General features: G+C 26.8%; 1 protein-coding gene across 1 annotated transcript; it reads right to left on the bottom strand.

Annotated features, from left to right (window-relative positions):
* Window positions 1–5,560: 5,560 nt before the first annotated feature.
* On the bottom strand, window positions 5,561–24,573 carry LOC107632899 (protein ENHANCED DISEASE RESISTANCE 2-like). Its single transcript, XM_088509487.1, has 22 exons — window positions 24,373–24,573; window positions 22,991–23,065; window positions 22,797–22,850; window positions 21,242–21,307; window positions 20,755–20,810; window positions 20,128–20,207; window positions 19,106–19,228; window positions 17,846–17,880; window positions 16,470–16,570; window positions 16,280–16,375; window positions 15,870–15,934; window positions 15,646–15,717; window positions 12,822–12,995; window positions 12,343–12,524; window positions 12,194–12,251; window positions 11,683–11,864; window positions 9,227–9,328; window positions 8,149–8,196; window positions 7,039–7,182; window positions 6,850–6,945; window positions 6,239–6,340; window positions 5,561–5,653 (listed from the first exon to the last, which is right to left on the bottom strand). Exons 1-22 carry the CDS (start codon window positions 24,571–24,573, stop codon window positions 5,561–5,563), a joined length of 2,205 nt encoding a protein of 734 aa, XP_088365613.1.
* Between the last annotated feature and the right edge of the window lie 615 nt (window positions 24,574–25,188).

Raw genomic sequence — 25,188 nt, 5'->3', positions numbered from 1 at the left:
GACTATCTCTCTTTGTTGTTGTTTATACTTTTTTTTTTATGAATCTTGTACTCTTTGATATGACCTTGAACCTATTTTGACACAACAAAACAGTCATCGAATCATCTTGTAGCTTCTACTTTACATCACATTTTTCTCTTATATTCAAATCATACGAGTTCTTGGTATTTGAAAATTATATATACTAAATTTTTTTTCGTTTTCTCTAACGTGTTCAAAAGTAAAGTTAGTTCAAATTTCTTCCATCTTATAAGAATTTTCAAGGACAAAAATTTTTGTAAGGTGGGTAGAATATAACGACCCGTATTTTTAAAAATTTAATTAAAAAAGTTATAATTTATTTTATTAATTTGAGCTCCTTATTTTTAAAAAAATTATTAAGAATAATTAAATTGATTTTATGAATATTTTGAGTTTTATTTTGGTGTAATTTTATTATAATTGATTATTTTATATAATTTAAAATTAAAATTCTGCTAATAGAAAAAATAATAAAAAGTTATATCATTTAATTTGAATAATTAATATTTTGGGTTTAAACTGTATTTTATAAAAATGTGATTAATATATTTATTTTAGAGTAAACACCCAATCCGGTTCTTGTCCATTTTCACGAAGGACAAAGCGATTCCTGTCCAAAAAGAAGGGATACTTCAATCCTCAACCCATTTTATTTTGGGACAATACGGTCCCTCTGTTAAAAAATTCATTAAAAATTAGTTTGTGTGGATTTTATTTGTATTTTGTGGGGTTTTAAACCTCCACAAACTATTAATAACTTTGTTTTCAAAAAATTTCTTCATCAATGGTGGTTAAGTGAAGAAAAACCATTGATAAAAAATGATGCCACATAAAAAAGTAATTATAGTACAATACCTTTTAAAGGAAAAAAATAACATCGAATAAGAAATGAAAGAAGAGAACTTTAATGTTGATAATATTGGTATTTGTGATGATGACGGTAAAGGAGATAATGATGATGATAAAGTATGGTTACACAATAAAAATAATAGAGGTAGGAGTGATAATAATGAGGATGAAAAAGATAATAGTAGTAGTGGTAGTAATTGGTTATATTGTTGAAAAGACTTTTGTGGGGGTTTAAAACCCCTACAAAATACAAATAAAACCTCCATAAAACTAATTTTTATTATTATTTAATAAATTTTTTAATAGAGGGACCATATTGTCCCAAAATAAAAAGGTTGAGGGTCGAAGTGTCCATTTTTTTTTGGACAGGAATTGCTTTGTCTTTCGTGAAAATAGACAAGGGCCGGATTGGATCTTTACTCTTTATTTTATAAATAAAATTTGAAATAATTATTTGAACTCAGTGATATATTAATAAATAGTGTTCTTAAATATTTTTAATGGAGTAAATTTGATTTTAAAATTATTATTCTACTATTCAATTTTATCAAAATATCTCTTCTATTCTTATTTCCTTATAAAAATCCTAATTTTACCCTAATTCCCAAATTGAAAACCTTAACCATAACCCCTTTACCCCAACTGCCATCCCCTTTCCAAAATTTAAACACAACACACGCACACCGGAAAAGAAAAAGGAGAGAGTGACGGAACAGAAAAAGAAGATAAGGAATGGGGAAGAGGATGACGCCGACAGGGCTAGGAGCCGCCATCGCCGTCGCTGTTGCAGGGAGGAGAGGGAGAACGAGAACTTGAAAGTAGAAGGAGAACAACGACGAAGAGTGAAGGAGAAGCAAAAGGCAATGAACGCAAAGGAGAAGGACAAGGTCTGTTCTCACACCGTCCTACTAACCGTTGCCACTGCCATCGATTGGGGTCAAAGCCATCGCTATTGCACCCCGTTTCCGATGCCATTAGGGTTTGTTGCTGCTACCAGGGAGGAGCCGAACAGGGAGAGGAGGTCGCCCCGATGCTGTCGAGGAAAGGGAGAAACGGATGCACGAGAGAAAGTGACGTAAACGGGGAGGAGCTGTTCTTCTGCTGCCGATGTCATTGGAAACCTTGGTTGGCGCCGTTATCACCAGAAACCTTGGTTGCCGCCATCTTTACTGGTGGAGCTTTTCACTAGGGGAGGAAAGCGACTGCACCATCTTCTTCGTTTTGACACTGAACCTCCATTCATAATTCTTATTGTTGTGTTCTGTTGGAACTATCAAAATTGTTATTGTTGCGAGTGTAATCGGAATTAGTACTGCTACGCCGTCTCAGTTACATTGAAATTGTCATTGCTGCTACAAATTTAAAATAAACGGATTTATCGTGGTTATATATATAACCAACTTACAAGTTAATAAACTAAGTATATCTATACTTAAGTTATGCTCATTTAGTATGTCAGATCAATTTTACTTAACACGTGCTCATAATTGTTAATGAGTCAAATTTAAACTGATTTACGAATTAGTTTAACTTACTTTCAATTTCGATAAAGACACTCAAAAGAAAAAAATATTATTTTAAAACTAAAAATAATTTTTTTTTGTTATGTAAATTGAATGAGAAATGATATATATAAAAACAAAATCATCCAAAAAAAAAAAAGAATAGAATTTTAAATTTAAAATCAAATTAAAATATTGGGAGACATGTGCATGCAAGGGTATTAAAAGTTTTAACAAAAACAAGATTTAACCCGATTAGGGGAGTTTATGGATTGGATAATATTTACAGATCCACGATATCTATATGTATATAATTTGCAATTTGTGGACATTGTCCAATCCACAAGACGATCGAATTGGATTTGATCCAATCCTCACTCTAGTAGGATCGGATCGTGGATATCACAGCTGCATCCGCGGATCCGATTCGAAGATATGCAAATCCACATCTAGTAAATAAAATAAATATGTTATATTAACCTCACAAAACCTGATTTCTCCACTACATCTCCTAACACAAAATACTACAACAAAAGCAGCCTTTTGTCATGCTTTTAAAGTGTGCCAAAAAGTGCAAAAAAACGTGACGAAAACTTTTCGCCAAGCTTTTTTGAGCTATCAACACGCTTTAAAGCACCTCGCATAGACTCAACCTTACCCAGAACTTGAGATCCAGTCACCTCACTCCTACCCTCTTCTCAGACCTGATCTCAGCCATGCCGAAGACTGCTCGCCGTTCTTGCCCTCAGTTCACCATGCATGGTTCCTCTTTGTCGACGTCCTTCTTGGCTTCGACGACACTTTTCCGTTCATCCCTTCCTCTGTTCTTCATTGCCTCATCCGTTGCCATGGTTCATCGTTCACCATGGTTCCTCTCTCTTCCATCGCAGTGCCTTTCCTCGCCAAATTGTGCTTGTTATCTCACCGCATCACCTGTCTGGAATTGTCGCATTGCCACCGCTGCTACTGTCGAATCTCTAAAGCTGTTTGGTGTCTTTCGTTCTCCTCCTCTAGTGTTGCGTGGTGGCTCCATTTTGGTCTTATATTCTTGCCTGTAGTGCTTCATGTTTTTTTTCTTTAAATTTAGATATAAAAAGTGTTATACTGCAAAAAAAATTAACTACTAGTTCAAGTTACTTTGATATACAAAAGGTTAGTTCTAAATGCTATTTGTTTTTCAATTCTTGCCGGTAGGAGTTTAAATCTTTTAAAAAAAAGTAAATTTCAATCATTTTACATGTTGAGTTGTGTTTTGTGGTGTTGCTGCCTGCTGCCTGAGGAATGAATGGTTGCTAAACAGGTTAAAAAAAGGCGAAAGATGTTTTATTGAATTTTTTATAGAAATAAATATTTTAATATATATTTTTTGCAGCTATGTTCTGATACCGATATGATCTTATTCGCAAATGTGTGGATCGGATTAGATCGAATTCGAGCATAAAAAATGTGGATATCTTATCAGATGAGCTTAGTGCTGATTGGATTAAAATTTCGATCAGATCCAATCCGATTCAATCTGTGAATATTCTTAACCCTTATTTTAACCTTAGTGGTTTCCATTTACAAATTACTCTATTCTTTTTCGCGCCATTCTTCTCATCCCCCACTCTGTTGTGTCTTCTATTGCTCTACTTCGTCTTCGGTTCCATTACTTTGATGCGTCTCTAGCTCGTTGTTCTGCTGCATCTCTTTGTTTCCTTACTGCGTCTCTCATTGCCCTGCTGCATCCGCTACATCTCTTGTTGCTCCGATGCGTCCACCGCATCTCTTAACTCTTATTACTCTGCTGTGTCCTCTTCCTCTTCTATTAGACAACGTCCTCTTCTGTCTCTTTTTAGTGGGTAATTATTTATTTTACTATTAGAAGTATGATAATTTTGGTTTTTGTTATTAATTATTGGTGGTTGTGACTTGTTTTTGGAACTAAATTTTAAGTTGAGTTGGATTTAATATAAAATTTTCATTGTCGTTGTCCTACACCTTGATTTTCTGAAAAACAACAGCTTCTTCTCAAAATCAAAATTTCATATAAAATTTAATTGGGATCCAACAATTCTCAATTTCAGTTTGGTTTAACTAAACTTATTTAGGTTGAATTTTTAATTGGTTTCATATTAATATCAAGTTTGAGAAAAAGAGTTATGCACCTTAAGGTAGTGTTTGGTGGAGAGACACAGACTGAAAAACTGAGACGGAGAGACAGAGACTAAGAAATAAAGACTGAAATAAATCTCAGTATTTTTTTTATGTAAAATGGGAGACAGAAATTGAAACAAGAATAAAACTCTCATTTAATTTGCACAAAAGATAAAATTAGAATTAATTAATTGAAATGAGAGTATTTTAAGTATAAAATATTATTAAAGTTTCAGTCTCTGCCTTTAAAAAGTTCAGTCCCTATGTCCCCACTTTTTGAAAGTACTAAAATACTGAAATTTTGGAGACAAAGACAGAAATTTTAGTACCAATCTCTGAGTCAACAAATATGATACTGAGTTTCAGTCTTCCAGTCTCTGTCACAGTACCTCAAAACAAACGCTACCTAAAAGTTGGTTCTATTTTCCTATTTTGAAAATCAATAAACATAACTTCTCCTAATTTTATAATTCATTTCTTAAAGCTTAAACCAATATGAAATTTGAACTAGATACACTAGTTATGCAAGATTGTCATTTCCAATTGATTGCAACTTAATATCATTTCACAACAAGGAGTTGTACACATTCAAAGTTATTGATATGATAAACTAAATTCTGGTTTTTCTACATTAAAGTCTTGTTTTAAATTTGGCCCTTAAAAATCATTCAACCAATTATAATTATAACTTGTGTTCAATTAGAATGGAACTATTAATCTCTTATAGTCTCAGCAATTTATCAAGCAATATTTTGATATAGTTTCTGTATAAAAAATGTTAATTGGATTTCAATCATTGAAACAAACAAAAATTAAAAAATTAAAAAAATAAAAAACACAACAGAAAACTTAATCAAAAGAAAGAGCTAGTGAAACTATAAATGGTAAATGAGTAAGTGGCAAAAGGAACTAAAAGGATATATGCATTCGGAGAACAAAAAATAAAAGACTATACTTTCATTATAATTTGATTCTTCAATGTAATTGTAAGCATTTGAGCCAAAAAATTAACTAGCTAGAATCAAATTGTTTATTACTTTTGGCAAAAGGCCTCAAGATTCCCATGATACAGCAGAATCAATGCTTAGGCGATTTAATCGAACAGCTCCAAGAATGTATTCTGGTAATTCGTCCTCCTCTTTTCCCTACAATTATGGAAATTGATGAGTACCAAGTTGTACATCCTAATTGTCCCATTAGTGTTGGAACTAATTTATTGTAATATAAAGTTTTATTATGGTTTAATTATAATTATGTATAATTATTAATAATTTAATCTTATTCGTTAATACTAATATTTAATAGACACATTCGATTTAAAAAAAAAACATATACAAAATTATTTTTTTCTGTATATTTTACCGGATATTTTTTTAATTTTTCTCTTACCGACACAAAGAGAAAATAAATTTTATTAGATAAATGTCTGAAAGAAGTAAAAAGAAATATATTTTAAAATTTAACTTTATCATAATCAAAATATATTATGATAGTCAATTTAAATATAAAATTTATAAACAACAAATTATAACTCAAATGACATAATTTTTTTATCCTCAGTTAGAGATTTTAAATTTGAGTTTCACTCCTAACTTAGCCTTTAAAATAAAATAACGTTTTTACTCAAGTTAATTTTACCATTAGTACTTAAAATAACGTGCTAGTTTAAATCGAAGGGAACATGGAAATATTTATCATTAAATATAATTAGAGCTATTAAAGGAACAAACCTCTATCAAAATGGCAAGGTCAACCACTAGGCTTGTGACATATCCCATGACAAGTCCAATCACACGCCTAGCTACTGAAGAGGATCCAATATCCAAATCTATCTGCATGCAAAAACAAAATTGCTATCAAATTGAAAACTACTACACACAATATCCTAATTGCGTATCTTTAATAAGGGGGGAATATAAGACAATAGTACTGCTTCATAATGAAGGGCTAGTTGTTAATATGAATTAGGACTTGAAAGTTGAAACTACTACTGTTAACATATATAAATCCACAATTAATGCTAAATTATTGACATTTTTGGTGTAGTATATTTCCAATAACGATAGTAGTAATGTTAGAAAAATAATAATTTAAAATATTTTATTTAATTTAATATTTATATTTTATATATATAATATTTATAATTATATATTTATTATATTTATTATGATTTAATTATTTTGAAAATAATTAAAAAATATAAAATAAAATATTTTACGTGTCTTTCAAACATCTTTTAGAAAATACTACAAGATCCCCACATGATTAGCTTGGTATCCATATATATGTTAGGAGGAACATAAATGATTGTTTTTCCTATTTTTTAAGTTTCAATTATTACCTCTAAAAAATTATCTTGTCGATGGTATTTACATGTGACAGCTTTGCCCAACAAGCAAGCTTTTGTTCCTACAGCTCGCTTTACCATCCAGTATCCCTGTATAAAAAGAAAACCATTATTTATCAAATAAATGCTTTAATTCATTCATTAATTAAAAATGCTTACAGAAGCTCATTAAAAATTACATACCTCAACTATACTTGGAATTAGTTTGAATCTTGAATCACGAAATGCATCACTTCCATCGACAAACTTAGCCAATAGAGAATCTTCTTTTATTGGCCTATCAGATGCGTAATATAGAACCAAACTGTAGTTTGGTTTTGCTGGAACCTGACATTCGATCATCAGATATAAAAAGTCTTCTTCATAAGAATTAATTTCATGGATGAAACTGAAAATAAATTCCATATGTCCACCATATATACATGGATGCCGCTCATAATTATATTAAGGGAGCTTCTTATTAAGTAAATAATGCTGTACTTTTTGTTAATAATTTTATTTATTTATTTATTTATTATATTTTATATTAATAATTTAAATTTAGAGTATAAAATTTATAATCTAAAATTTAGAATTTATAATTTAAAATTTTGGGATTCAAGATTTAGACTTTAAATATAAAAGATGCTTTAGTTCTTACTTTTTTTCTTGAGTACAAAAACATTCATCTATTTGTGCATCCAGTGATGAAGTTTTCAAAACATTGAAATGTTATTGTCATAGGAATAATATAAAAAACATTGCACATGATTTTTTATATAAACAACTTTTGGCTATACTAAAAATTATAGTTGTATTTGTTATAATAATCTCTAAATCGATAGAAGCAGGTTAGAAAAATTTCTAAATTAATTATTTCTTAGTCATAATATGTAAATCCAATTAAAATTAGTAAATCTTCTTACTATGGATACCAACATAATCCCTGATAAAGATGGTTGGTGACATATTTTTTAGAACAAATAAACAAAAACACACATAAAAATATTTAGGAGTGAACAAAAATATACAAAAAAATTTAGAATTTCTCTATCAAAATTTATCTTTCAAGTGTATTTTAATATTTACGAACTTTTAGAGATATATTTTTGTCTATTTATTATAATTTTTTTATAAATCAATGTACAAATGATTTTCAACCAAGTTTTATTTTAATAAAATTAAACATCAAAATAATGTAGAACTAATTGCTAAGTTTCAAAATAAGGATTGCAAGATGAGTCTTTATTAGACTTGACACAAATATTATTCATGTAATTTTTTTTGCAAAGAACAGTCATATTATACCCATACCTGTAGATTGAATACAAGAATAAAAGGAAGCTTTTTTCCTTCTTCTAACTGCAATTCAATAAAAAAGGATTAAAATATGACGATTTATAGTGAAAAGAATCAACAACCTCACATATTCAAATAAAAGGTTTCGATAATAACCTGGTAAGAAAAACTAACCATGCTATATTATTGAAACTAAAAAACAGTTATCAAAATATTATATATATATATATATATATATAAAATGATATATCTATATTTATAACCAAACTTTATTAAAAAAATAAAATAAAATTTTGTAAATAATATAATCAAAATAAAAATATAAAAATACGATAATGTACTACAAAATATTTTATTATTTGATTGTGATGAGAAGTTTGATTATTTTATTAGTTTCTCATTTTATTCAAAGATCTGCAAAATAACATACATAAATATAAATATTATGACATTCTCAACAATACAACACAAAAACTTCAAGTGAAGTAAACTCTATTGTAAAAGTTTGTAGAAAAGCTATAATGATTTAATAATTTTTTACTAAATTGTAGCTTGTAGGAGAATAAGATTTAAGAGTACATAATTCATATAAGTTAATTTACATCATTTTTGTTGTTGTTTATAATATTTTTTAATTTGATAAATTAAAAATTAATTCGCTACAAATCTAACTCTTAAATGAAGTTTAAATTCAATAAATCATCTTATATAGATTCTGTACTTTTAAATTATGTTTTCATACAAGTTATAATTTATTAAAAATTTATTAATTAATTACTCTATATATATATATATATATATATATATACTTTTATTCAATCTCATAAACATGGAAGCCTGTAATAAATGCAATGACGGGTTCTAAAAGCTTCCATATTAAGGATTGAATGAACGTACATATCAAAGAGAGACAAATTTAATAAATTTCCTAAGATTTATATAAATCACAAGCTTGAGATAATTAAAGTTTTTTTTTTAAATCTCTAATCAAAATAGACAAGTAAAATTAAGAAATTTTCTTTCACCTCTATTTTAGAATAATATATGTATGATGTATGATATTAAATACATGACATTTAAAAGGGAAGAAAACCTGAACTAAGCATTTAGGGTGCAATGCAACTCTATCCATAGCTTTGTCAACTTTTAACCAATCAACAGCTATGAGCTTGAGAAGCGGATCCCCACCAACTATCTGCTCAAGAAATTTAATAATAATAATAATAATAATAATAATAATAATAATAATAATAAAAATAAAGGATGGTCATTTTAACAATATGCCACTAGTACTAAATTAGGAATAATAATGTTAGGAAATGAAAAGGGTATTAGTTAAAAATCAGCTAAATATTTTTGGGTAAATCTAAAATCTCTACGAATTAATATATATGGATATTTTTTCTGTTAAGTATCATAATGTTTTTTTTCATATTAAATGGATGTTCTTTTATATATTTTTCGAATTTTGTTGTATTGTAAATGTGAATGTCTCTATTTTTTTAAGAATTTCATATATTTTTTTTTAATTTTATAGATATTTAATAATTTTTGCTAAAATATAATTAGATGTTTTTTTGTTAAGTATTAGGATATTTTTTTTATATTAAATGAATATTTTTTTATAATTATATAGTTTGCAGTCTTTTTAATCATTAAAACGGCACATAATATCCCAAAATGCATAGAAAAACATCCTCATATAAACAATGGAATCATCTTTCTCCCAAACATTGCAAACAAAATTATCAACCGTCTCCTGACCCAAATAGTTAGCACCGTCCCGGCCAATTGGACGAGCTCGCGGTCGGTGACGGAAACTGTTAATAACTCTCACAAATTCGTAATCAAAGGTTATTCTCTGGCGAAGGGGATCGGAGTTGGGAAGCACATAGCATGCGAGACCTTCAGCGTTGGAGAGTACCAGTGGGCCATATACTTCTACCCTGACGGCAAGAACCCTGAGGACCGTCTATGTCTCCGTCTTCATCGCCCTTCCCAGCGACGTTACCGATGTTAGGGCACTCTTTGAGCTCACCCTCCTCGACCAGAGCGGCAACGGCAAGCACAAGGTCCACAGCCACTTTGACCGCTCCCTCGAAAGCGGAGAGTATGGAAGTCGCCGGCGCTTCCAGCAGCATTGGTGAGAGAGAGAGAGAGAGAGGGACTGTATGTGTGATCGTTGGAGGTAAGTAGATTAATGTGAAAGAGAGGAAAAGGTTTTTATAGGTCTTAATTAGATTTACTTAATTAATTTTAAATTTTTTAAATTTTGAATTTAAAAAATTTAAAATTAATATGATTTTGTTTAGTTTTTAGCTGATAACCTCTTGGTTTCATATACTTTTTCAATTGAAAAATGTATCCCCTATTGTTTCTTTATTGGAGAAACAAAAATAATGGGTAAACTAAAGAAGATAGAAGCATCACACCATTAATTCTAAATAGATAGTTAATGTCATGAAACTATTCATCTCCAAAAGCTTAAGCTGATAAGAGAAGGTAACACTAATGATTATATCTCTAACATTCTCCCTCAAGTAAGAGCCATTCACCAAGGATTGAACGCTTAACCTTTTGGACATAAAACTCTGATACCAACTCTGATACCATGTAAGGTATCAGTAGCTAGAAAGATCTAAAATCAATGGAATTAGCTAGATAAATAGAGAGAACAAGAGAAAGCAGTGAAAAAGAGAGAACATTATTGATGGATGAGTTAGAGAAGAAAATGAGATTATAGATGGATAATTACAGAGTGCATATCAATGTACATATATATACCAGATTAGAGTGTGTGTAAAACGTGATAATCAGGACTGTATAAATTAGTTAGCAGTTTAATTAATTAGATGTGAGCTGGCACAACTGATTGAGGACATAACTACTTTCAGTTACAAAAAGCTTTTAGAGGTGAGTTCTTCACTAAAAATTAATGAATTTAGTATATATAAGAAGAGATATATAAATACTTTTATTTCTTCTCATTTACTCACGTTTCTATCTTTAAATAATTAAAAAAATATATGATTTTTATTCCAAATATTAATTGATAAATATTAATAGTGTCTCTAATATTATTTTATTTTGTCATATATATTTGTATTCCAAATATTTCAAAAGTAACATATTTATCATCACTTTTCATCGGTAGAAATATGCTAACTGCAATGTATATCTTCTCCAACTTTAATTTTAAATTTAATAGAGAAACTTTGTCTCATACAAAAACTTGATGATGATGTGGAGTGGAAAGAAAGGTCACAATATCCTAATTTTTTTATAAGTTTATTTTATTATTTTTTAAATTTATTCATAAAAACAACATTATTATAGGAGTTCGTCACGTACTTACATGTAAAATTTATTATATATGCCATTGTCTTCATCAATATTTTTTGATAGATTAACATTGGAATAATATTAAATTATTTTTAAAATGTTAGAGTCACAAATTAAATAAAAAATAAAAACAAGATTAGTTCTTAAGATAAAGGCGAGTTTCGCATAATTATAAGGATAATGAATACAGTTATGTAGTGAACTAACCTTTGTATTATCTTTTAAATAATTCTTTCCTCTAATCTTAAATCCTTCACAACTAGGACAAGTCCAACAGTCAGTGTCCTTGTCATCATTCCCTTTTCGTAAAGAACCATGAACACCACTCACATCAAGTGGGATAGGATCTAAAGTAGTATCCAATTCTCTCATTATCTCTGGAGCTGGAACTAGTAGAATACATAAACAAGTATTTTAGAATCAAAATTTGTGTGGAAAAAACATTGATTTGTAATTTGTTAATTACAAATGACAAAGTCCTAGTTTATATCTAAGCTGTATTTGAACCAAAATATTTTTAAAATATATAAGTCTCAATTATGTGGAAATTGCACATCAAATTTGACATCTTTTTCATTAGCTAAAGTAGTTGATGGACTAGAAGATTGAAACATAAACAAAAATAGAAATGTGTAAGAAAAAAAAAACTATAATGCCTTATGGTCTTTATTAATTACCATTAGAAAACACAATAAATAAAGGGCAATGAAAAAATTACCTGAAATTTTATTTGAAGCTGTGTGTGGTGAAGCATTGTTTGGTTTGGCTTTGCGCTCCTAACATAATAAGCAAGGTATCAAACTCTAAAATGCAAATATAATAATAATAAATAACATATGCTTTTGTACTATTGAAATTTAAAGAAACCTGGTCATCATAAGTTTCTTCATCTGATGAATATGCAGTAATTGCATCGTAGAACTCATCCTGCACGTCATCATCTTCATACTTAGCACTAGAAACAGGAGATTTTGCGATATTGGCATGACGAGCACTCGTCGCATTTTTTTGTTGAATTGATGGATTGGCTCCAATATATTCCTTCAGACCTACCATTATTAAAAGCATATATTTAGATACAAAGATACTATTTATCTATTAAAATTAACTATTAATAAAATTGATTATTATATATTTTTATATAAATATATGTATAATTTAATTTATTTTTAATATATTTTTTATATTTTAATGTATATTTTATTTTAATAATTAATTTTAATAATTTATTTTAATATATATTTAATAAAAAATAAAATGTAGTAAGAATGTTAGGTTGCGTTTAGTTTACGGTTTTTTTTTTAAATTAAGAAATAAAAAAATAAATATAAGTTGAATTACTTTACCTGCTACTTGGCACAATAAAGCATAAGGAATACTTCTCTCGAATTTCGAGTTTTGGTTGTTGTTCTTCCAATGAAACCAAGATACAGAGTGTATCTCTAATGTATGAGTGACTAAACATTTTTGTCTATCTACTCCCATAGGAGTGTTCAAATTTCTAATCTCCCATGTAGATGCTACAAAAGAATAATAATAATAGTAATAAGAAAGAAAATTAGTCAAATAAAGAAATCAATTATTCTTTTTTAATTTTTTACACACTAAAATTATATTTGTTCACAAATATTAAAATTAAAACTAAGAGATTAGCACTTAGTATTATGTTTTTAAAATTTAAAATTTTAATTTTTTAATATCTCTAAAAAGTGAAAATACTTAAGATTTAAATTTTTTAAAATAAAAACTAAAATTTTAATAATATTTTTTTTAAAATTTATCCTTATTTAAATTTTAGAACTTTAATTCTATTTCTCTTTTTATACAAATTTTTATCGGGAATTTTAAGGCATATTGTGGAGAGAGAAAGGAAGAAGAGTAAGGCCCAGTTAGGTTAACCAACTTAATTAAGCTCCTTTTGATAAAATAACTTAAATAATAAATGACTCTGTTAAAAGTAATTTATAAATAAGTTATTTTTTGTGTTTGGATTTTTAACTCTAAAAGTGCTTATTTTATATAAATATGATGAAAAGTAGAAATATTATGAGAGAAGTCATTTTTTTTAACTTCTTTATAAGCTCCTAAATAGTTTCTTAGAAAGTTGCAATTTAGTATTGAAAATTGCACCTGACATTAATACTACTACTTTTCATAAGTCAAAAGTTAAAAAAAGTTACTTCTAGAGTTTCCAAACGGACCCTAAATAATACAGATGGAGGATGGTATTAAAAAGAAATATAAGGAAAAACAAGAAGAAAGAAAAAAATAAAAAAAATAAAAAAGTTGTTATTATTATTATTATTATTATTATTATTATTATTATTATTATTATTATCTTCAATAAATAAGAGTATTTTAATAAATTTTTTTTAATATTAATTTTTACAAAAATATTTGATAATAAAAAAAATTAATAAAAAATAACAATAATTTATCTTATTTAATATTTATTAATTATTATAACAATTAATAAATATTAAATAAAATAAATTTTGATTATTTTTTTAATATTATTTTAAATTAAATAAGATAAAGATACATAATTTAATTTTGTACATTCTAAAATAAATATATACAATAAAAAAATTTGTTTACGTGTTAGTCTCATAATCTGTATCTCCAAATCTCAAATTCCCTTCCAAATGCAGTTTAAGGGATTCAAAGTTTGTGTAATTAAAAGAAAAAGATAAAGAAAAAGAAGTTATCTTTCTGATTGGTAAGCGCAAGATTCTCAATAAGAAACTTATATAAATGTGCATCAAAACTTCAAACACATTCAAAAACCTAAAATAAAATGCTCCATAGGTTCATAGTCAGTACCAAAAACTAAATCTAAAACTGAAACTCAAAAGATAAGTATAATTTGATTAATTATGTTATGAGATAAGAGACTGCATTTGATATTTATGTAATGGTTCTTGAAAGAGGTATTTATAATGCAGAAGCCCATGATGGAGTCTGTATGTGTGATAAGATGAGTGATGTTTAATGGAATGGACACAAGGAAGGGAAGAAGAAGAGAATACAACTTAGAGGATGGAAGCCATGGACGCAACAAAGCTTAATTGGGAAAGAAGGGAGCAATATTGAAAACAACGAAGGAGAAGCAAGCTGATGAAGAGAAGAAATTAAGGAGGCAGTTTGGGCATGTTGGAAGATATGGGGGATAATAGGGAGTAAAAGATTTCTTGATCAAGCTAACTACTTAACGTGGGTAGCATTAGTACGTACACAAAAAAGGAGGGAAGAATGCACGACATTAAGGATTAATGTCTGGTTTAGTAGTAGAAGTGCAAATTGCATTTGTCGGAAGAAGGAAGATAGTGGATGGAGCTCTTATAGCTTGTCAGATGTTGCATTGGTTTAAAAGGGAAAGATAAAGATCACTCAGACGGCATTATTTGTTTTGCCCTTGTGGTTTCGAAACTGTAATGAACTATAAGCGTTTGTTGCAAGGGTTCCAACTCATCATGTCGGGATTATGAGATATTGGCCATGATTGGGCTAAATTGTGAGGTGAAGGACATTAATAACATAGTTTACTAAGGCTGATGTACTATTTAAAATCCAAAGAAAAGGAGTTGATATGATATGAAATTATGAATGTATTCATGTAAACTTCTGATTTGTTTCATTACTAATGTCTTGAGATGTTTTCTATATGGAACTTATATCCGCACCCCACCCTTTGTTGTTGGTTATGGTCATGGATTATGTATTAAAAAAAAAATCATATACTTTTATATATTAGTTTAAATTTTTAGAATAAATAATTATATGATACACTATTAATATTCTATTACCAATTAAATGATTTAGAATTTGATTCTTAATTACCTCAATCTCAAAAATAAAAAACAAGTGTATTATACGAAAAAAATAGAAAATTTGTATTCAAAACTCGTACAAATTCAAAAAAAAAATGTATTATATGAAAAAATAAGTAAATATAATTATTTGATTTGTGTAATTTTACTTATGACAAATCTGATGATCCAAATCATTTTAGGAGAAGGGGATGATGATTAATAAAGATGATATAGGTTATTTTCAAATTACTTAAATTTTAGGAAGTTAAAAATGTAAAGCAAGTGAACACAAACAATTTTTAGAAAATAGTGCTACAATGATGAAAGAAAAACTAATTGAAATAAGATATCCTCTTACGATTAATTTTTGTACGTCGATACCCTGATCTTGGAGGCTTTTTCTTATGAGTAGCTGGCAACTGCAAGATTGCTGAAATAATCAAACGTGAAAAATTTTTATATATCAATACTATGTAAAATTACACAACGAACTTCGAGTTTGATAAATATTACCAAAAAGTAGTTTAACTAAATTGAAAATTCAACGTAACAACGTTCTAAAACAACTTCATATATACTTACTGTAATTGCCATCTTGTCCACGAAACCATTGCCTAGAGAAGATAAAATCTCGCTTTGAATTCCACCTACATTTTTTGAAATATAACATTTCAAATTATATTTTTTTTGTTCGTACGGATTAAGTCGTCATAACTCAACTAACCTTTAATTAAACCAAGATATATAGCTTCAATACCGTCTTTTACCACCAAAATTAAACTAAGATATATAGCTATATATCTTTAAAAAAATTATATTATTAAAAAAATAACAAAATGTTATCCCACCAAATAAAATCAGCTATATAAATTACAAATATTAGTATATATTCAATAAAAATTTACCAACTAATTCATATTATTAAAATTATAAGTTTCAAATAAAGCATTTAGAAATTAAATTGAAATAGTTTGTCATCATGCATCAATTACCGAGTAAGATACTTAGGATCATATGTTCCGTAAAGAACATCATAATGTCCATCAAAAGATTCAACCAACTCTATGTCACACATCAACATATCCCACCTTCAAAAAAGAAATAAAACATAAAAAATTATATTGATTAGATCTCATAGAATATTATTCTTCAAGTACCTTATGTTACGTGCAACTAACTTACTCATATCTTTTCTCTCGTTCAATGCTTAGAAACACTTCTAACACATTTTCTGCACTTGTATCAATGACAGCAACCGATTTTGCTAAGACACTTTTATTAATCTACAAAATATAAAAAAGAATGCCAAAGAAGAATATAATTACCTATCATATCATAATAATTTAACACACTCAGTGTTACAAATAGCTGATTAGAATACATTCGAAGTGTCTTTTTACTAATAATACGAAATTATAACATCATATCTATTTGTGGAAACTAGTTATGTTAATGTCTATGAGAAAATGTAATATTTTAAAAAGAAAAAAAAAACAACCTTAATATGTTGACAATTAATTTAACCGAGGAAAACAAATTTACCTATAATTGTTTTTCAATAATGTATAGCAAATAAAAAAATTCAAAATAATTAAACTAACATTGTCATGAATAATAACGAGAAAGAACTATCTAATCACAAAGATAAAAATAATAAATCAAGCAAAATTGAGTTCAATATTTTGAGTTTAGAACTAAAATTAATAATAATTGACAATCATAAACTAATTGATTGATTTATGAATATTATGTATTTATTTAAAAAATAATTAATAAATGTAAAATAAGTTAACTTTGAACTAATTTAAATTAATTTTTATTATTTTTCAAATATTTTCGTATTATCATTCAAATATTTGAGCAAGAAAAAGAGAATAAATATAACATATATTTTTTTTTCTATAAAGCAAAAGACTGCTTTAATATTTATGAGGAATTATAGAAAAAACAAAGAGTGAAAAAAGGCGAGATAAGTTGAGAAAAATCATAATTCTATTTCTTTGTAACGGTGTCATTCAAAGGCATGAATTTTGGATTAATTCATGTAGTTCTCATTTTTTAAGTTAGGTTAGTACTTAAAAAATTGCTAAACTTGATTTGAAGTTAGTGGTGGTGTTTTGGAGATATCAACTTGGATATAGCTTATTCAATTCTCTGTTTTTTAATTTGTATTAGCAATTTAGACGTTTGTGAGCATGGTTTGAACTCTGATGTTCTTCATGAATTATATTAGAATTAATTATTTAATTTGTTGAATTAGAGACTACAACTAATTTAATTATAGTGAAAATTTTACTATAATTTGTGGTGAAGGCCAAATATAAGTCTCAATACACATAGAAGCTGATAAAAAATATATAACTGTGTTAATCTCTATTCTCTTTATTGATTTGTTCAAACATAAAATGAGATAAAATTCTAAACAACCCGGAATCATTCCTTTTACAAATCTTTTCAGAATAGCAGCTAGGACAATTAAATTCAAAGGAAGTGGATTTTTAAGATATATAGTAGCTTCAATACCGTCTTTTACCACCAAAATTTAGAAACATGCATACCTTGTAATTCGTGAGGTCCTCAAAAATTCTAACGCCTGAAATAAAATTAATTAATAAATAAATGAAAGTTCAGTCCTGGCCAACAAAAAGAAAGAAGTGTAACCCAAAAAAAGATGAGCAAAAATATCATTTCAAAATTATTCGAAAATAGAAAACATTTATAGCACCACACATAATTATTCCAAACAAATATGAGGAATGATTTTCTTTCTTTTAGTTTATGAATGAAATTTCTTCTTGTTTTTTGGGAGGTAAAGTAAAATGTATTTTAATAAGAACTAAGCTTAGTATAAGCTAATATAAATTTTGAATCAAGTTAATTATGATTTTGTTTGAGTGAGCTTTTTAAAAAAAAAAATTTTTTTGAGTGATTTTTGTTTAAAAGATTTTTTAGAAAAATAAAAATAATTTTATATTTAAAGATCTCATGTAAATTTTTTTTTATTTATGAATTATATTTGGCTACAATAACATAAAAGTACTTTTTATATATTTATTATGTAAAATTTTTTTTAGAAAAAATGATATTTTAAAAAAATATAAATAGTAACTTCTCAGAAAAGATATTTTTATTTTTCTAATACTTTTATTTTTACTACTAAAAATTTGTCAAATATATTAAAAAACAAAAAGATTTTTTTTTATTAAAAAAAATAATTTTTATCAACTTAATGAGAATTAAGTCTCACTTTGGTCCTTGAGATTGACGAGTTGCATTGATTTAGTCTCTAATTTTTCAATTGCTACAATTTAGTTTCTCAAATTCAAAAAAAATGCATCAATATAGTCTCTCGTGTATTTTCTGTTACAAAAACTTAACACCGTTAGTAACGTAACTCAAGTCTTGCCATGCTGAACATATTAAAATACGTCGTACGCATTTTGACGCTAAAGAAAGCATTAAACTACGTCGTTTGAGGGTTTGAACAATCTTGTCATAGCCAAGTTCCTTGTCATAACCCTCAAACGATGTCGTTTAATGCTTTTTTTAGCGTCAAAATACGTACAGAATCGTTTTAATATGTTAAGCGTGGTAAGATTTGAGTTACGTCACTAATAGCGTTGAGTTTTGATAACAAAAAATACATAAAAGACTATATTAGTGCACTTTTTTAAATCTAAAAAATTAAATTTTTGTAATTAAAAAATAATAACTAAATTAGTACAACTCACCAATCTCATGAATCAAGGTGGAGCTTATCTCGCTTAAGGAAATTCAAAGAAGCACTATATATATTTGCCTAATAAAACAAATAGTACCGGACATGGTACGAACACACTTCCATTGATGTTCTTCAAATACATCTTGATCCTTATCAAATCCGTCAAAACTAAAACTTCTTGTTCTTGTTCTTGATGATTGTCGTGAAAGTATCTCTGGGCCTTTGGCATGAAAAAGGGAAAAATTAAGTCAACTATAGTATTAACAAAGACATATAAAATAATTAAAAAAGATAGTATAACAATATTAGCATATAGAAAAGTAGAACTTACGTTTATGATTCTTTGAAAAAATGTAATAGATATTTATTTAGAAACTCACTTTCACAATTTGACGGGGATAACAGGTTGAGTACTACGCAAATTCTAATATATAACAAAAACATAACGTAACCATACACCTGAATCAAATTTTTTAACCCACTTGTTTATAAAAGCAAATGTAATTAATAACACTAATCCATCATGCCTCTCAAACCCATTATTCCAATTTATTCTTTTCTTGCAATTTGACCCTTTCTTTATTTCTTCGCACCCCGTATAAAAAACAAATTTTGATTTGCATACTATTTTCTATCGGTTCTAGAAAGAAAAAGAAAAAGATTGCCCAAAAATTCTCATTTACAAGTATATATTATTATATTTGAACATTGATTAATTTCTTTTAGCATTACTTTTATTAGTGTATTTAATATCAATTAGAGAAAGTATAGATTAGTCAATTTTAGCTTCTAGAGTTTATAATTTAGAGTGCAAGATTAAAAGTTTATAATTTAGGATTTAAAATTTAAAATAAATAAAATCAATTTTAAAAAAAGTAGCAAATTTTTATAAAAGAATTAATTCTGATCTCTAATATTATTCTATCAGTTAATCTTAAATCCTAAAGTTTAAATATATACATAATAATAAATGTAAGATTAATCAAAATAGTTATTACTTTTCACTTTAAAAGAGAGTTGTTGGGTTGAACGTTGAAGTGTTAGAAATAGGAAAAAATATTTTTTTTATATATTTTATATAATATTAAATCAAGGAATGCCTTTTCTTTTTCTTTTTACCTTGTCCAATTCTTATAAGCTTTCTTAATCCAGAGCCAAATCGCTTCACACTATGTCGATTGCGATGATCGAGATCGAGCCTTGTACAAATATAAAGACAAAATGATATGTCAACTTATGATAACTCTTCTGAAAATAGGATGAATTCAAAAGTAACATATCTATTATCTAATAACTCATTGGGATTAAATCATCAAAAGCGTACTAATAAGGAAAGACAACATATCCAGTTATTCACTTATTATTAAAATAAATAAACAAATGAGCTTCTTACTTTTTAAAATTCTAGATATATATGTGAATAAAAAAAATAGTATTTGTGCATCAAATTTAACTACTAAAATAATTATCATGTATTAATGTATAAAATATATGTTGTTTAATTCGTTTTTAATATGTATTTTATATTTTAATATATATTTTATATTAATAATTAATTTTAGTGACTGATTTTATTATACACCTAGTATAATTATATTTTAATACTTTAACTATATTACTTTCTAAAACATAAAAAAAAGACTAATTTGTCAAATGTTAAAGACTAATTTATTTTTTTCTTATCTAATATTCTAAAAAGTTAAAAATTTAACAAAGTGTATATAATTGGAAAAATAAAATGCATACTCCTCTTGATTTAGTTTCTCTCTAGGATCGCCTCCGCTTGACAAGTCATTTTCAGCCTGAAAAAGAACAAATACTAAATGATTTTCACAACCACGTATCCATGACACTCAAATTAATTCAAAAAAATAGTCCATATTTTTCACTTATGATGATGACAATCAATTTAACGTAAAGCTAAATATTATAAACTTCCATACAATCAGTATTTAAAAACCAAAGATTTTGTAATTAGTAACTTTTTTTTTAATAATTATCAATTAATCTTACAAATTATATTATTGTAACCTTATAGCTATTATAAAAAATATTATGTACACACTAAAAATTAAATATCAAATAAGTTATCATGTATTTATATATAAATATATGTGTTATTTAATTTATTTTTAATATATATTTTATATTTTAACATAAATTTTATACAAATAAATTTTGTGACTAATTTTTTTATATACACCTAGCATTATCCAACAACTATATATTATACCTGTTGCTTTGCATGATTAAATGCTTCCATCCATCTCTGAGCTTCTGTCGCTGTAGCACAAGCGATCTTCAACGAAATATATACGTTAACAAATAAATAAATAAATAATCATTTATGTTCAATAAAAAATGTAAAATTTATCCATGAAAACGTAACATTTTAAATTAATAAGCTCTTTAATGTAGAGTAAATACTTTGTCATGCATGATATTAAAAATAGAACTATATTATTAAGAATGATCATTTAGGTAACATTTAGAAGAGAAAATAAAATTAAAAGATAAAAATTGAGAGATAGAGATTGAGAGAAAGACTGTCACCAAAAAAAAAAAAAAAAAAAAGATTGAGAGAGAGACTAAGCAAGCAATTTTATTTTGATTTGTTGCTATTTAATTCAGGTAGTTATTCTGTTATTGTTTCTATTATGGTTTTTGCTTTTAGTTAGCTTTCACCTGTGACACAAGAAATTAGGTCATGTATAGTGCTTCTAGCATAGTTTTTTCTGTCATAACTACATGTAACATTATATCTACTAAAATCAACAGTGACTTTATTTTATGTAAGGGATCTATTTAGATAAAGACGCCTAGAACGTCTTTTTTTAAAGATATTTTTCAGTAATTAAAATTTAACATATATAATCGATTAAATCATGTTATTTTTTGTCAAAATTAGGCTAGACAAATTGATTTAACCGAAAAATGGTGAATCAAATCTTGAACTGGTCTAAATTAATATTATTTTTTTATAAAAAATGACTACAATACTCTTATTATGGAGAATGATTAAAATATTTTTATTTTATATATATATATATATATATAAGTATTTTAGTTATTTTCTATAATAGTATATTGTAATTATTTTCTATAAAAAAATAATATTAATTTAGACCAGTTCAAGATTTGATTCACCATTTTTTAATTAAATCAATTTGTCTAGTCTAATTTTGACAAAAATAACACGATTTAATCAATTATATATATTAAATTTTAATTATTAAAAAATATCTTTATAAAAAAGATGTTTTCAGCCTCTTTATTGAGTGGCTGCATGGCTAAATGTACAACCTCTCCTTTCAATTGGAAGATTATTTCAGTTTAAGGTACGCCTAGAAACGATATTTACTCATGTTTGGGGGGTCTACCTCAAGTTTTATCTCATCAAGGATTCTCTTATTTTGTCACGTTTTTTATGCATATACAATATACCTTCGTATTTTCCTTATTCTAAGGGCATGATAGTCATTACAAGACATGTGTTGTTTGATGTAAATTTATTTTCATATGCTATGTTCTCTTTCTGCAACTTCGTTGGAATGTTTTCGCACTTTGGTAAGTTGGGTGTTTTGTGAATGTTTTATCATATTGGACTTCCTTTTCTTATACATCTAATTTAGCCTTCTAGATTCGTTCGTGCTATAATAAATTTAGAATATTCTTTTTGAGATATTTAAGATCAAAAGAAAAAATGCCAAATTCCCTTCTCCTACCTTCATGAACCCTAATAGCAAAATCAACAATAATAGAAAAACTAACTTCAAACTATAACTTACATCTCCTTTTTTCGAATCGTCTAAGCGATTGGAAATCCTTATTACGTAAAGATCCTGAACACAAAGGAATAGAAATATTTAGCTTAAAATTGAAATATATAATCCATAATCACATCCATTGTATGATCAATTCAATTGAGCACATTAAAAAAAAAAAAAAAAAAAAACATAAATTTTACTAGCTAGTGGATCACCATATTAGCAATCCTTCGTTGCCCTAGATTCTCCACCATTAGTGTGGGCCCTACAACCCCTAGTCTTATAGGTTTCTGCACCATAACCACACAAACAGAGAGAAAGAAAGAGACATAAATAGAAATATGGTTACAACAGAAAGTTTCGGACATCAAATTAAAAAGGATAATGCTAGCACAATTTATTTTTTTACTCAACAATTAGTCGATAATGTTTAAAAGTATTGGCTAAAATTATATTATTGAGTTGTCCAACTAAAAATATTAGACTAATAACTAAAAATGTTGATCAATATAAGATAAAATTACTAACTCTCAAACTTTTTTTATTAAAAATACCAGCGTTATAGTGTGCCACAAGACGCACTTTAATATTTTTATATTTTTAATATATTTTTATTTTCAAATAATTTTGTGCTAATTTTTTTTATTTTTTATTATATTAGTTTTCTCAAATTTTTAAAATTATTTTTGTTAGAAAAAAATAATTTATACTACAGATATTTTTTTATCTAAAATGTTTTTATGTTTTTCAATAAAAAGTAGTGTCAATTCTCTAAACATAGTGTAAACTGTAAAGTGAATTTTGTTTTCAACTTTAATTTCTTTTTCTTAATTATGAGATAGAGAAAAGAGTGGGTGGTTGTCAAAAAAGCTAATGTAAAACTTTAACTTTATGGGATTGGATAATTTCAATATATTTGCTTTATATAAATATATAGATAAACAGAAAACATAACATGATGATCATCATATTATTGAGCATTGTATATGGAATAATAATCATTAAAGATCATAATGTAATTTGTAATTGTATAAAAGCATATTTCAAGATTTACACTTTGAAATGTGATGATGATTTCTGAAAATAAAACCATTCAAGGGTTAAAACGAAACTAAATTAAACTATATGCCATTTCATAATGTTCAATGTTTGAATATTAAGTAGGAAGTTCCAAGATTACTTAAAGTTGGGGGAAGGGAGGGGAAATAAAGTTTCACATTCAATTGAATAATGCTTATTTATGAAGTATCTAGTTAAAAACGATTTCTTTTATATGCATCCAAATAAATAAACAAAACATTGAACATATTTGTAAAAGATCTGTTAAAACTTTTTTTTTTTACAAATTACCAAATTAATTGCATGCTCAGGTGAAGTTAGATTGTATTCTTTTTTCAATCTTAGACGTTAGGGTTCCTTATTTTAAGTTACATTATAAGCATTTCAAATATGAAAGGGCTTGAAATTTCTTCCTATATAGTTGAGTCTTTGTATAATTGAATTTGATGGAAAATTTAATGCAAAATTTTAGAATGATCATGAACAAGATCATAGAAGCTAATAAAAAAAAAATAGAGAAAGAATTTAAAAAACATACAATGCCTGGATTTTCATGGGGATCACGCTTGTACATGGCAACACATTTTCCCTTAACAAATAAAAATCGGAGATGGTGATAATCAGAGCCCATAGAATGAACACCCAGATGGTAAACCCAACCAAAGTATTCAAATATCCCTTTTTCTTCATGGTGATCAAATCTTCCACTTCCTGAAGATGCATTTAATGCTTCCATCATACAAAAATATGTTTCATTCGAATTCCAGATTGATTATTAGATGACAATGCTAAGGGAACAGCATGTTTATTATTTTTCCCTTTCAATGTATTTGTTTCTACCTTAATTTCTCCGAAATGGCTGGGTATTGTTTATTGGTCATAATAAACATGTGTTCCGTATTTGTACACGTATTTTTTGAGTTTTATTGTGTTAAGCTTTGATCTGTCAAAGTGGTACTATAATTTTTTTTTGCTTACTCATTTAATTCTTGTTTTGTTGTTATCTCTATCAAGTTTGTCTAATGCAGCAAGGGATACTTTCATTTCCACTGAAAAATTGTCAAAAATAAAATAAGGTTTAATTATTTTGTTAATCTCTATAATTTTATTAAATTTTTAATTAAGTTTCTATATTTTTTTTTAATTGAATCTTTATAACATTCAAATTTTATAATTAAGTTCCTACCGTGACAAAAATATTGGAATTAATAGAATATTCTGTTAAACTATTAAAACAAGTGTTAAGTATATTCATTTTGTTTAACGGAATATTCTCTTAATTCCAATATTTTTGTCATGGTAGGGATTTAATTACAAAATTTATTATGATTTTTTAGGGTTTTATATAATACCA

The sequence above is a fragment of the Arachis ipaensis genome, chromosome B3 (genome assembly GCF_059453495.1).
Source record: "Arachis ipaensis isolate K30076 ecotype BB chromosome B3, ASM5945349v1, whole genome shotgun sequence".
NCBI classification, from domain to species: domain Eukaryota; kingdom Viridiplantae; phylum Streptophyta; class Magnoliopsida; order Fabales; family Fabaceae; genus Arachis; species Arachis ipaensis.
This window is presented reverse-complemented; position numbering and strand designations above follow the sequence as displayed.